The 14,017-nt window shown below is 37.1% G+C and overlaps 1 protein-coding gene across 3 annotated transcripts; it reads left to right on the forward strand.

The window, feature by feature from the left end:
* Positions 1 to 122: 122 nt before the first annotated feature.
* lypla2 (lysophospholipase 2) lies at positions 123 to 12,370 on the forward strand. Of its 3 annotated transcripts, none has more exons than XM_028460867.1 (10): positions 123 to 174; positions 3,765 to 3,854; positions 5,515 to 5,546; positions 6,298 to 6,363; positions 7,175 to 7,222; positions 7,352 to 7,422; positions 8,172 to 8,245; positions 8,312 to 8,413; positions 8,543 to 8,713; positions 10,834 to 12,370. In XM_028460867.1, exons 2-10 carry the CDS (start codon positions 3,780 to 3,782, stop codon positions 10,882 to 10,884), a joined length of 690 nt encoding a protein of 229 aa, XP_028316668.1. In that variant the 5' UTR covers positions 123 to 174; positions 3,765 to 3,779; the 3' UTR covers positions 10,885 to 12,370. The 3 variants fall into 3 exon arrangements, with proteins under 3 accessions (XP_028316668.1, XP_028316667.1, XP_028316669.1); XM_028460866.1 differs by having other exon boundaries at positions 129 to 267; XM_028460868.1 differs by having other exon boundaries at positions 143 to 252.
* Positions 12,371 to 14,017: the final 1,647 nt, after the last annotated feature.

Consider the following 14,017-nt stretch of genomic DNA (forward strand, 5'->3'; position numbering starts at 1 on the left):
CAAACACTCGATGAAGATAAAATCTCTACTTGCTACAGATATTACGCGAAAAACAAAACATCCGGGCATCGCTACGTCCTTTGTGATGTCATGACGCTGTGTCCCCGCCCCTTCGCTTGTGTGCGGCGGTTCGTACCGGAAGTTCCGCTCCGTGGTGAACTGGGATAGCAGGCGGTGAGTGTGTGGATTTATGTGGAGCAGCGGGCCTTGTTTTCCATCGCTCTAATCCTCGGTTTGGATTCACACCGACCGGTACGAGTTCACAGGGTCAGTGAATACGTTATTTTACCGACAGCAGTGGTTTAGTGCGTGAGTTTTAACCGTAATGGTCGGTCAGAGCATAGGAACCGGCAGAAGACAATACTGTGTGTGTGTGTGTGTGTGTGTGTGTGTGTGTGTGTGTGTGTGTGTGTGTGTGTGCGCGCGCGCGCGCGCGCGGGGCAGACGCTCTGCACCAATCACTGCCGTCCTTTGTGAGGATGTAGGTGATAATAATAGTAATAATAATAATGATGGTTATAAGGAGGAACATGTATTGATTTTAATACTAAATGTGACTCTTCATCTCCTTCCTCTCTGACATCCTACGGAAGTGGATTAGGGACAATTTTGAGGGAGAAAATAATTTTGGCCAAATCACGTTATATCGAGAATAAAGTCTAAATGTCAATCTTAAAGTTGAAATTTTGGGAATGAAGTTGATATATAATGTCAAGATTAAAGTAAAAAAAAAAAGAGAGAATAAAGTCAATGTTGAGATCAAAGTTAAAATTTTGGCAATAATGTTGAAATGTAATGTTGAAATTACAAATTAGTAAAAAAAAAAAAACGAGAATAAAATCAAATTGTTGATATTTAAGTTGAAATTTGGAGAATAAAGTTGAAATGTAATGTTGAGATTAAAGTAAAAAAAAAAGCGAATAAAGTCAAAATGTTGAGATCAAAGTTACAATTTTGGCAATTTAGTTGAAATATAATGTTGAGATTAAAGTTAAAAAACGAGAATAAAGTCGAAATGTTGAGATTAAAGTTGAAATTTCGGGAATAAAGTTGAAATATAATGTCGAGATTAAAGTAAAAGAAGAGGATAAAGTCAAATTGCTGAGATTAAAGTTGAAATCCTTAATTTTTCTTTATATTTGATGCTTTAGCAGATGAAAGGTTTATAAAGCCTTCATGTGGCCCCCTTAAAAAATAACGAAACCCCTAAAACACATAATTCAAACACATTTGACTTGCAGCTGTTAAACTATTAAGAGAAGTGGAATAAGGTCAAAGGGTGAAGGGGCGGAGCTTAGTGAACAGGCCAAGTTATTAGGGTAAATTGTTTTATATGGGGCTAATAAAATATACAATCGAAGGCAATAATGAAGAGCAAACGGCAAAGTAAATAATTACTCACATTAACTATAACACACACCGTAGGAAAGTCTGGACACTATTGAGATTTCACCATTTTATTCCCATCATGAAACCTGTCATTTACTTGCTTGAAGCATGAGTGTGTTACAGTAGAACTGGTGAGCATTTTCAGTCACTGTAAAATGATAAGACTCTTAAACTGTTCTCAGATGTGTCTATTCATTGCTGTTTGGAAAACGGGTCAGATGATCGTGTGATGTGACTTCTTAAGCAGAACAGGTCACACATTCACTGTTAAAGCCTCAAACACCAGTAAAACACTCACCAGTGAGAGCTAATCAGGAGAAACACTCGTGCTTTTGTTTTTAAGGTAAATTATTGTCGCTGAATGATCTGTGCAACTTCCATATTTTCTCAAAGGAACTTTACAGCTGTGTGTGTGTGTGTGTGATTATATTTGTATTTTGAAACAAATCTATATGTATAAGGGGGAATAATGGGCAGAGATTTTTGGGGTCCATCCATAAAGTCAGCAAATGATGGTCCATTGTTCTATGAATCTATGATAACCACATTTATTTATTCATCTGAATAATATCCACTGTTATCCAGGAATGTTTAGTATTATTTGCTCCATGGTATATAGTGAGCTGAAAAATGTAAATCCTTGTTTTAATCAGAAATAAAATGGGTTAAATGTCACAAAAAATGGTGGAAAAAGTGGTGAAATGGGATTTTAAAAACCCCAGAAATTGGGTAAAAGTTGCAAACTGTGGGTAATGAGTTTAAACTGGCAAATAATGGGCACGACAAATCGTGAATGTGGTTAAATTGGCAAAAAAAAAAGCATGGTGAAGAGGATAAAAGTGACAATATTGGGTCAACAATGTGACATTAGGTAGAAAAGTGGTGGAAATGTCTTGAAAGTGGAAAAAATGTGCAGAAAAGGCATTGGAATTGATGGAGAAGTGGGAGAAATGGAAGTAATGAAGCAAAATGAATTAAAAGAAGCAACAAAAAAAAGTGATGAAAATAGGTTTAAATATTCTTAGTTTCTTTAAGGTATCTGATGACCCCCTCCCGGTGTCTTCCACATGGGGTCTCAACCCCAAGGTTGCGAACCCCTGTTTAGTGCATATTTGATGCTGAAAGGAAGTGGAAACTGTTTAAATGATTATTAACTATGAGAAAAAAATGTGAATTATTCCTTCTGAAACTATGTAAACTAATCAGACATTTATCAATAGTCGGTAGGATTTGGAGCTCACATTTAATACCACCTTTCACATGTTTTGGGTGGAACTTGTTCCCATTGGATTAACACACACACGCACAAGCCAAAGTCGAGCGCGTTCGTTCCGTCCAACAACGGAGGAATTTCAACAGCCGCTGAGCAAAGCTTACACATTAACCTTTATGTTTCTGTTTTACTGCTGAACCCATCACCAGTACGACCAGTATTAATAATGGAGCGCCACTGCTGCATTTTTACCGTAAACCAACAACCTGATCTCAGGCTGACTCACAGCAGTAGTGTACGGTCGATATCAGTGGAAGATGGGGGGGGATTAATTTAGATAATGAATCTCACAGACTGTAGAAACTCACTGTGTAATGTTCAGACTGTTCATTTCCAGGGTTATTATAATTCTAATCATGTAAATAATGATTAACTACAATTATGTCATATTTGTTGCTGTTGTAATGGTAATTAAATTGTAATTCAGTTTAGATAATTGACTTTGTAATTGTAATCCCCATGAAAATTTAATTTTTATTATAATTCAACACTAAACTGGGGAACCATGTTATAGTTCTATGTACAGTTTTACACACATAATTATTAAAATATGTTTCATATTGAACTTTCCCTCTTTTTACCATTTAAACAAAATATCAATTGAGGGTTATAAGGCTCAGATTGCCACACCAGAAACATTAAAGCCTATATTTTCATTGATTAGGAAACCAATAGATAGTAAATAAATTAGATGCTATATATTTGTTTTTGGGGTATTTTACAGCTATATTTAGGAGCCATTATCATAAGAGATGCTAACAGAAGAGGAAGGTTCACTTTTATTAGGTTATTTATTTCAGGCTAAGTAATTGTGATTAACTGCAATTGAGAACATAATTGTAATTGACTTTCTGAAGATAAACAATAATTGTAATTGGAAAAAATGCTGCTGGTCACTGTAATCATAATTGAACATGCGTAATTGAAAACATAATTGCAACTGAAACATTTAATTGACCCCCACCCTGTTAATAACTTGTCATGACTCACTTCAGCACAAGCGTAGGACGACGTGTTGGATGTGTTGGATGTGAGACGGCTCTGTTGTGAATTGATGCGTGTCAGCTGACCTCTGTGTGTGTGTGTGCGTGTGCGTGCGCAGCCCTTCTCACAGTGTATGTGTGGCAACAACATGTCTGTGCCGCTGCTTGCCGAGGCCGTTGTGTCCGGGACGGAGAAGGAGACCGCGGCGGTGAGTCCGACCACTGTTCTTTCAATAATAGTGTTAAATATGACACTTTGACAATGAAGCTTTGTTATCGTTCTGACACCCGGTGCTGTCCTTTGTTCAAACGGGTTTTAACTTTCATAACACACACAAGACTGGGCCATACAGACCAAAACTCATATCTCAATATATTTTCTCAAAATGACGATATACGATATAAATTTTAAAGCTTTTAATTCAAATAAATTCTTACCAGAAAGACATTTTTGGGTTAAATTTGCAGATGCAAAATAAATGCCACTTATTATTAGATTTAGGCCTAACAAACACATTATTATACTCCATATTTGTCCTTTTAAAAAAATGGGACTAATTTACAGTTTTAGAGCCTGTGTTCCTGAATCTTGAAATCACATGATTGATGATGTCACACGGCCCCACTGCCTGTAAACATCCCATTGTTTTCTATTGGAGTGAAACATTCAGCCTGATTTTTTTAGATCATTTAGCAGCTTTTTGCCCATTTGTGCTGTTTTTGGTTGCTGTAAATACTTACGGAAAAGTTAAAGATGCCCATGTAAACCTTTTGTTTATAGAAAGAAGTTAAAAACAGTTGTGACCAGAGAAAAAGTTCCATGACCGCAGGGTGAGATAGTTCTCACTCTGCGATTTGGTAGTAGACAATGAAGCGGAGAGGAGGAGCTCTCCCTTAAAAAGTGCGCTGACACGCTCTGGTGGCTGAAGTTAGCGAGTAAATCACAGACTGTTGAAAACACACAAACCTAGAAGTCTTTTTGGGTAGGAGTCCTTCAACAGTCCATGATTTACTCGCTAACTTCATCCACCAGAGCGTGTCGGCGCACTGTTTACTGGAGTGTAAAGGTCCCTTAGGAGAGCTCTTCTTCTCTACTTCATCATCTACTACCAAACCACAGAGTTGGAACTGTCACTCCTTCTGAGGAAGACTGACAGTTGACGGTCGAAACATGTCAGGAGATCAAAGTACATTTCCTGAAAAGATTTGTCTGAATAAATGAAACCATAACATATTATTTAAAATGAAGACAAAAAGTACTTCCTGGAATTATATAGTTTTCAACTGTAAACACTAAACAGTCCCATTAATTGCCAACAATTTGTTGCCTTTAAATATTTACCTACTTATTTACAATAAAATAAAATAAACACTAAGTGCAGATTTGTTGTTACAAGCATTTTAATCCAGGATCTAGATACAATCAAACAGTTCTTTTTATTTTCTAATGTCTGAGGAATGCCTAATGAACGTAACTGTCAGTGCAGGGATTAGTGTTGCTAATCTGTGGATTATAAAATCAAGTTATTCTTTATGGAATAGAGATTGGAAATGTAACAAAAAGGCTTGTGGTTCCCAGCTTGGAGAAGAAAGGAGTTGTTGATCAGAACGACATGTGAACTGTCGTAATGGCCTTTAATAGTTTCTCTGCACACATGTAGCCGCAGGCTGAGGATGGGAACATGTACAATAAACTGTCACTGGGATTAAACACTGTTTTCTTTGTTGAATGTGAACATGTAATGTCTCTTTAATTGGCTGATAATAAAATAACCATCATTTTTTTCCTGAGCTGTCACCTTCAGCACAGATCATAATAACATCTTTATCTGGTTTGTTGTTTGAAACTCTGCTGTCGTTGTGCTGCAGGTGATCTTCCTTCATGGCTTGGGAGACTCTGGGTGAGTTTATCTAACGTGTTGTTAATTCTTTGTCTTCCAATCCTACCAATTCTAACACACCGAGGCAAGCATTTATGGGTGAAATTTTCATTAGGGACACATTTGGGAAACAATATGTCTGGGCTTGATACTTTTTAACATATTATTTTAAGGAAATGTTTAACTCACTGAAATATCAAGTGTGCGTTGCTTAACAAAGCTAAAAAATCCCAGCCTTCTATGTCCTCTAGTTTTTTTTAAATGGAGGTTTGATTGAGGATGATTTTCAGCACTTTTCCTTTTTTTCTCCACTCCGTTATCATCAACCGTATCCATGGAAACCCCAGAACAAATCTTTGATGTCAATTTTTCAAAAGCCAAGGAAGGACAATAGGTATTAGAACAGATACCATTGAGTTGTAGCTCAGTGTGTGATGGCTGTTACCAACTTTCATGTTGTCCACTCCACTCCATTACCACACAAAGACCTTCATCATTCAACCCCATGTTAAACATTAAGAATAATTCAGCACTGCTGCTATGCTGCTCATGAAAATGTCGTCCTTATATTTACAAATGAAGATAAACCGTCTTTCACACATTAATGCTATAAATAAAAAAGCCGTGCTAACAGTTTTCTGTAATGAGCATTGATGAAGTTCCCGCTGAGTGAAGAAGCAGCTGAATTCTGTTACTATGTTTGTCTTGTTCTGTCGGTAATTGTTGCTGCTGCTGTGACACTAATAGACGCTCTGTGTGTGTTTTCTCTCAGGCACGGCTGGGCCGACACTCTGACAGAGATCCAGCTGCCTTACGTGAAGTTCATCTGCCCACACGCGTAAGTGTTTCTGTGGCTGCAGAGCACAACCTCCTTTTAATAAAACATTTTAGGACATCCTCAGGTCCCAGAGTGAGGATGTATCAGCTATCAGGAAAACCTGTCATTTGTCAGACCAAACAGACTCATGACTCGGCAAAACCTTCATCAGGTGAAACGGCGTCACTTGTCAAGCTAAACGCCATCAAATGACACGGCCTCAGGCTTCAAAATAAAAGTCGTCAGACTCAACAGCCTCAGGCTGTAAAACAAGACATGGCGTTTTATTTTGGAGAAACCGGAAATGTGCATGACGTCATCAATATGTGCTGCTTCGGATACAAGAGTAAGTTGAAAGCTGTTATTTTCTATTTATTTTTAAAGGTTAAGATATATCAGCGTTTCATTTAACTATGTATTTATTAACCAAACTATACGTTGATATATCTTAACTTTTAAAAAATAAAAGGAAAGAACAGCTTTTCAACTTACTTCATCGTGTGCACTTCCGGTTCCTTCAACATAAAACGCCATGTTGTGTTTTGAGTCTGATTACTTTAATTTTGAAGGCTGAGGCCGTGTCATTTAACTGCGTTTAGTTTGAGAAGTGAGGGCTTATCTTTTAACAGGAGGTTTTGCTGAGTCATGAGTCTGTTTGATCTGATAAATGAAAGAGGATTTCCTGATACCTGATACCTCACTGTGAGACCTGAGGATGTCCTAAAACGTACACTGTAGTACAGAGTCAACATCAGTTGTTGTTGTGAGCCAACAGTTTGACAAACACTCATGTTATGATGATGATGGTATTTTCTCCTCTCTCTAATCCCAGGCCTCAAATCCCCGTCACTCTCAACATGAAGGCTACGATGCCTGCGTGGTACGTTACCATCACCAACGCTTAGTTTGACTGAGAATTTAATCGCAACACAAGCCTCAAATGTGCTCCTCTTTGACTCAGCTGAAGTGTGATTGTGATGATGTGATGATTGTGATGATGCTGGTGCAGGTTTGACTTGATGGGACTCAGCCCTGATTCCCCAGAGGATGAAGCTGGAATCAAGAGGGCAGCTGAAAGCAGTGAGTTTAATGCTGACACTAAACCAACTTATCAACTATTAAACACTCATGATGTAAACTGTTATGATTGATGAACTACTTGTAAAGTGGATAATGTGTCTCTCTTTATTGCCATTCCTGATACTGAATTATAACATTTTCTAACACAATTTTCTAACTTATTACATTTTCTAAACTTGTTACAGCTGTATCTACTGTATATTGTGTTGTGATTGACAGATAGTAACAATCATATTTTAATATCTGAACGTATTTCAGCCACAAATACATTACGTTAACAAAGCAATGTTATTGATAAAGGCAATCAGGCGAGGATAAATCAAGGGAAAAAAACAAAACAAGAACCTGATATATGGGATTGACAAGATTGGTGAGGAGTGAGTGGAGTAATACAGTATGTGGGTGGGTTCAGATCATTTTATTGCACAAGTATGGCCTCACCATGTTTCCATCAAGTTAAAGATATCTCTTTCTGGAGTCTTAAAGCATGTGTGATTTTCTCCATGTGGTATATTTCTCTAACTTTCCTTTATTGTATGTTTGGGGGTTTCGGTTTTAGCCAATTAGTATATTTTGAATTTTTTTAATCAAGTCCCACCACTACGTTTTTTAAATAAATAACCATCAGACAGTATTGGGCAGCTGGTCATAATGATATGGCTCTATAATTTATTGTTGAAATGTAACAAAAAGTCGTTTTTTTGCTTATTGTTGTAATTAATGCATGGGAATGTTTCTGTGACTTTCAGTCAAGGCCATAATCGAACACGAGGCTAAAAACGGGATTCCACCTCACCGTATAATACTGGGCGGCTTCTCTCAGGTAGGAACATTCATTACGTTAATATCACACGATGCTGTTTACTATGTGAAATTATCTGCCTTTCAGGGCGGAGCTTTGGCCTTATACACAGCCCTGACGAGCCAGCATCAGCTGGCTGGTGTTGTGGCTCTCAGCTGTTGGCTTCCTCTTCACAAGACTTTCCCCTCGGTGAGGTCAACCCCCCCCCCACCCACCCACCTTTGTGCCACTGTTACTGAATTTAAAACAAAAACCTACAGAAAGACACACCTTCAGTTTTACTGAATTCTCATTCTCCATTTGTGACTGATGTCTCAGGCATCGAACGCCAGCAAGAATCTCCCCATCCTGCAGTGCCATGGTGAGATGGACTTCATGATTCCCTGCCAGTTTGGTGCCATGACGGCGGAGAAACTCAAATCTATAGTCGACAAATCAATGATCAACTTTAAAACCTACCCAGGGCTATCCCATTGCTCCAGTCCTCAGGTACGCACACATCCATGTGGTTTTCCTTAGACAGACTGTCTCTGTCATTGAAGATCACCTTATATCTGGGATCCGGTTTCCTGTTTTTACAAATGTGGCCTAAAACCTTTGGAATTTACTGATTATTAGATCAATGCCTAACAAAATGCATTATTTTGCACCATATTCTTTTTATTACCTTTACAGTTTTAAAGCCTGTGTTCCTCCATCTTGAAATCACATGGTTGATGATGTCACACGGCCCCACTGCCTGTAAACATCCCATTGTTTTCTATGGAGTGAAACATTCAGCCTGATTTTTTAGATCATTTAACAGCTTTTTCAGTCAAAATGACAACTTGTGCTGCTTTTGGTTGCTCTAAAAAAAATGCAGAAAAAGTTAAACATGCCGATGTAAACCTCTTTTGTTTATCGAAAGAGAATAAAAACAGTTGTGACCTGAAAAAAATTATAAAAAATATTAAATGACCGCAGGGGGTGACAGTTCCAAATCTGTGGTTTGGTAGTAGACAATGAAGCAGAGAAGAAAAGCTCTCCTAAGGGAAGTTTAATCTCCCCTAAAAGTGCGCTGCCATCTGGTGGCTGAAGTTAGTGAGTAATTACGGTCTGTTGAAGACACACAAACCCTGAGGATCGAAGTCTTTTTGGGTGGAAGTCCTTCAACAATGCTTTATTTACTCGCTAACTTCAGCCACCAGAGCGTGTCAGTGCACTGCTTAAGGGACAGTAAAGGTAAAAACCTCTTTTTAACTCACTCACTGCTGTTGATGTAAATATACATATACAATCGCTGCCAATGACGTATATATACGTCAATTGTGTTTTTCAACGGGGGTTGCTAGGAGACACTGTCGCAGAGTTCTTTCATGAATATCAGCCTTGTACTGAGATGTAGTGAACAACTGGTGCCATGTAGGTGGCAAGAGTGCACCTTTGGATGACTGATTAGCCATGATGAGCGGAGGTCAGAGGAAGTGGAAAGAGTTGATCAGGGAGAAAATGGCGTAACGAGAGAAGACGGTGTAGCTCAAGCAGCTCAAACAGTGTACACTCGAGCAGAGCATGTGTGGACCTAAGTGGACTATTGAAGAGTGTCGAAATAATAATAATAATAATTTTGCCATCAAAAGCCCGGTCTCAGTGTTGTTTTTGTTGTTGTATAGAAGGAAGCTAATGTTGAGGTGTCCCTAAAGCAAAATTATTTCAGAAAAATTATTTTTTCTCAGCTTCTTGTCAGAAACTGGAGTTCTGTGTAAAATTACCTACAGTATATTCAACCGCTGATTACGGAAGAACGAAACAAGCTAGAAACACATTTTTTGTCATAGTACAAAATATTCTGTGGGTCTTTAAAAATCAGTCAAAATGCTCTAAAATGGCTGGCAGTGAGGGGGGGTTTCTGTTCTGAAAATGGCTGGCAGCCAATGAGTTAATGGTAAAAAGTTGTTTAAAGTAAGTGTATTGGTTCAAAAGTAATGGAAAGGGGGAAAATGTCTTGAAAGTGGAAAAAAATTGTAGCAAAATCACACAAAAAGGAGCAAAAATATGGCAAGAAAAAATGATGAAATTAGGTTCAAATATGGCAAGTTTGGTGTTGTGGCAGAAAAAGGATCAAAATAAGCAAAAATGGGCTCAAATTGTCTCGCGATCCCCAAGGTTGAGAACCCCTGCACAAGAAAAACGCATGTAGTGCAAGATTTTGGACGATATTGGAATTTTTGGTGTGCTTGTCACACTTTCTAGACTTTCAATCACCTGTTTTTGGATGTAAAATAATGTAAAAAAATATGTGCTATTCTGTGTCATTATGGGTTCTGATTTTAATTAAAAAAAGAGAGAAACGATGCCGCAAAATGGCTGCCCACTGCTCCTCAGGGATGGGTTAAATGCAGAGGACAAATTCCATTACTAACATTACATTACATTACATTACATTACAATTAAAGGCGAAAGCCCCTATTTAATCTTTAATCTTTAAAAAAAAAAAAAAGATTTTCTGTTTCAGAACGTGAATTCTTTCTGTGATCACAGAAAATGGGAGGCCCTAATTACGATGTATTCAAACAATACTTTGTTGACATTGTGAACTAGTGCGCGCACCAACGTGGTCTCTCTTGCAGGAGATGGCAGCTGTAAAGGAATTTATCGGGAAGTACTTGCCCCGGATCTGACCTCTGACCCTCAGCTGGTTCCACCGGGCCGACCCCCAGGAGACACTGACCACTCACTTCCCCCCATCTACCGTTCTCCCCCCAGGAAACAGCCATGAGCACTTCACCTTCCTCACACATTCACCATTACACACACACACACACACACGCTGGTTAACAGACCGAGCTCTTCTTATGCAGTCCAACACACACACACATCAGATCCAGGCGCTCACTCACACACCTTCTACATTCCCTCTGGTTTTATTTATTTAATGTTCTTGAACCTTGGGATATGATTTCTAATCCTTTTTTTTCAGTGTTGTTGTGTTTTTTTTGTCGTTTGCTTCACTGCACTGTTTTTTGCTCCTACACTGGTTTGTTCGATCCACAGTAGATGAGCAGTAGGTTAACACTCACTTCCAGTTAATAAACAGAATTCTTCTTCTAAAACAAACCCGAGCCCTTTAACCCCAGCATTTGACATCAGGTCAGTGCTGTGCAAGAGGCCACACAGTTCTAGTTCCTCCTGAATAGTGAAGAGTCCACTTATCAAAGCAGGTCTAGACTTAACGTTACTATTAGCCTGAGTCCCAACTGCAGGTCTTATTGGTTGAACTGTTATTTTCCCGCTCATTCATTCCAGTCGCTCTGTCCAGGATTTAAAATCTGTATGTTAAGGTTTCATTTATTCAGACAACTGTTACTTAGGTAATCCACTTTCCACTTTCCTAAGTTACACTTTGATATCCTAGGAGATGAAAGTGGATTTCCTAAGTAACACTTACACTGTTACTTAGGAGATCCACTATGATCTCCTAGGATATGCATACTATTCCAAAAGAATACAAAAAAGAATCTTGCTGGAATTTAAAATATTCTTATAGTACAACCTACACACTGACTGGAGCTCTTGTGTTGTTTTTGTTTTGTTTGTTTAAACATTTTGGATCAAATGAATTCCAACTGAAATGAAATGCAAATCTGTGCTTTTTCCCACAAACTTGCATGTTGGGGATTTTTTGGTGTGCGTGTTTTATGTTTTTGAAAAAATAATTATAAGATTGTGAGCTTCAAAAGATGGGTAACTGTTGTCGATTTCTCAAATGAAATAATAATAATACCGTCTCACTTCAGAGGGAGTCGGACCCTTGGACTGCACTTAATGAGTCGATTCACTGTATCCTGTTTCATGAGGTTTAAACTCTGCAGATAGTCTTTATTATCAGAGCTGGTTGGAGTTCAGGGCAGCTCAGAGAGACAAGTTATCTTCCTTCTTTGGCCACCACTGTAAGTCACTAAATGTCCTGATTTCTCACTATTGGGAATTAACACAGAAAAGCTTAGCAGGAGGAGTATGGAGGTAGATTTTTGTCTTTAATCAATCAAAAAAATTAAACTTTTCAATCCCCCCCCACACACATGCACCACCACCCCCACTTTAATCAAAAAAACTTTACTTCAATCAAAAACAAATAGTTTTCAATCAAAGGGAAAACATGTTCAATATAATGCCCCCAAAAAAATTGGAGACCCAAATAATTGCATTTAAAAACGTTTTTTTTTTTGACTGAAAATATTTTCAATTAAAAAAAAAAAAAAAAAATAAAACATTTTCAAAGAATTAAAGTTTTCAAATGAGTCTATTTGGGTCATAAAATATTTTTTTGCATTGTAACTTTTTTTTTTTTTACTAAAAATGTAAAATTTTTAATTTAAGTCATTTTTTTTTTTTTTTTTTTTTTATTAAAAATGTTATTTTGGTTGAAAAATAAAAACCTAAATCTACCTCCATAGATGAGGCTCCAAAATTAGTGATTGTGATTATTATAGATCTAACATTCTCATGTTTCCTGCTGTTGTAACCTCAAAGAAAAAGAAGAAAAGACAGATTGTTAAACATGTATTATTACTGAATGTCTCCTTTGTTTTGGCATTTTCTAATCAGCCTGACGAGTTCTGTGTACTTCCTCTCATCCCTCGGCGTCTCACCACTTAATATTTTTTTTTCCAGTGTCTCCGATTTTCTTGTGTTTTTTTTTTTTTTTTGTTATTTTTTAGTTGTAAATTGTCATTGACTCAACTTTTTACAGATGTTTTCCTCGTTCATGTTGTGTTTTTCTCACTCGAGTCATCTCATACTCCTTTTGTCGGTCGATGCTAAGGTGAGATTGCTCGTCTCTCCATGTGTTTCCTAAACACCTGTATGCGAAATAAATAAATAAAACAGCCCGAGTGAGGCGTCAGCGTTCATTTATGTTGTGGTAAAAACACTTCACATTGAACTCACATATCAAACTGCACAGATAAAGTATTCCAGAGGTGTTGGTAGTAGGGTGTGCGGTGCAAAGAACCTGACAATATGATGTATCCCGATACTAAATACGATATCAATAATTACCAAATGTTTCCTTTACAAGTCCAAGATGCTATAAAATACAGTTAATTTATTTTATTTAATTTTATTTTTTACTTTTGAGAACAAGTTACTGTAATTCAAGTACAAATGTCAAAAACAAGTGATACGATTATCAAACTGTCAAATTATATATTTTTAAAAAAAGTTTAACTTTTGCTTTAACTGATTCTCATTCTGACAAGTTCTTAAAAAATAAATAATCACATCTATAAAAGTTCTAGGTATGTTTTATGAAAATAAAGTGCAATCAACTTCCAAGCTAAAACACATTGAGTGAGGTAGTTTAATAAGGTCTTAATGTGCTATGCACCTGTGAGCACAATTAAATTGTTTTTTCATTAAAAAAAAAAAAAAAAAACATGATTAAAAAATCGATTTGGACATCTAATACATTTTCCCAAAAAGATTTGCAAACAAATTTAAGGCGGATTGGATTCTGCGAATTGTTGTTACTCTAATAGAAATAGTTTAAATGCTAACAAAAGGGTTGGTTGAAGCGAAAGCTTATAAACACCTACATCACCACACACACACACACACAAAAACAGGTTCTCTAGATAATACAAATATATATATATATATATATATATTATTAATTAGGAAACTAATGTTGCTAGTTTTACAATACACATACAATATATATTCTGCACAAAGTTCTATATATACACAGTTTATACATGCACATCAAACATACACATATGTTCACACACATACATACACACGTATGTACATAAC

This window comes from Gouania willdenowi, chromosome 11 (assembly GCF_900634775.1).
Source record: "Gouania willdenowi chromosome 11, fGouWil2.1, whole genome shotgun sequence".
NCBI lineage: Eukaryota > Metazoa > Chordata > Actinopteri > Blenniiformes > Gobiesocidae > Gouania > Gouania willdenowi.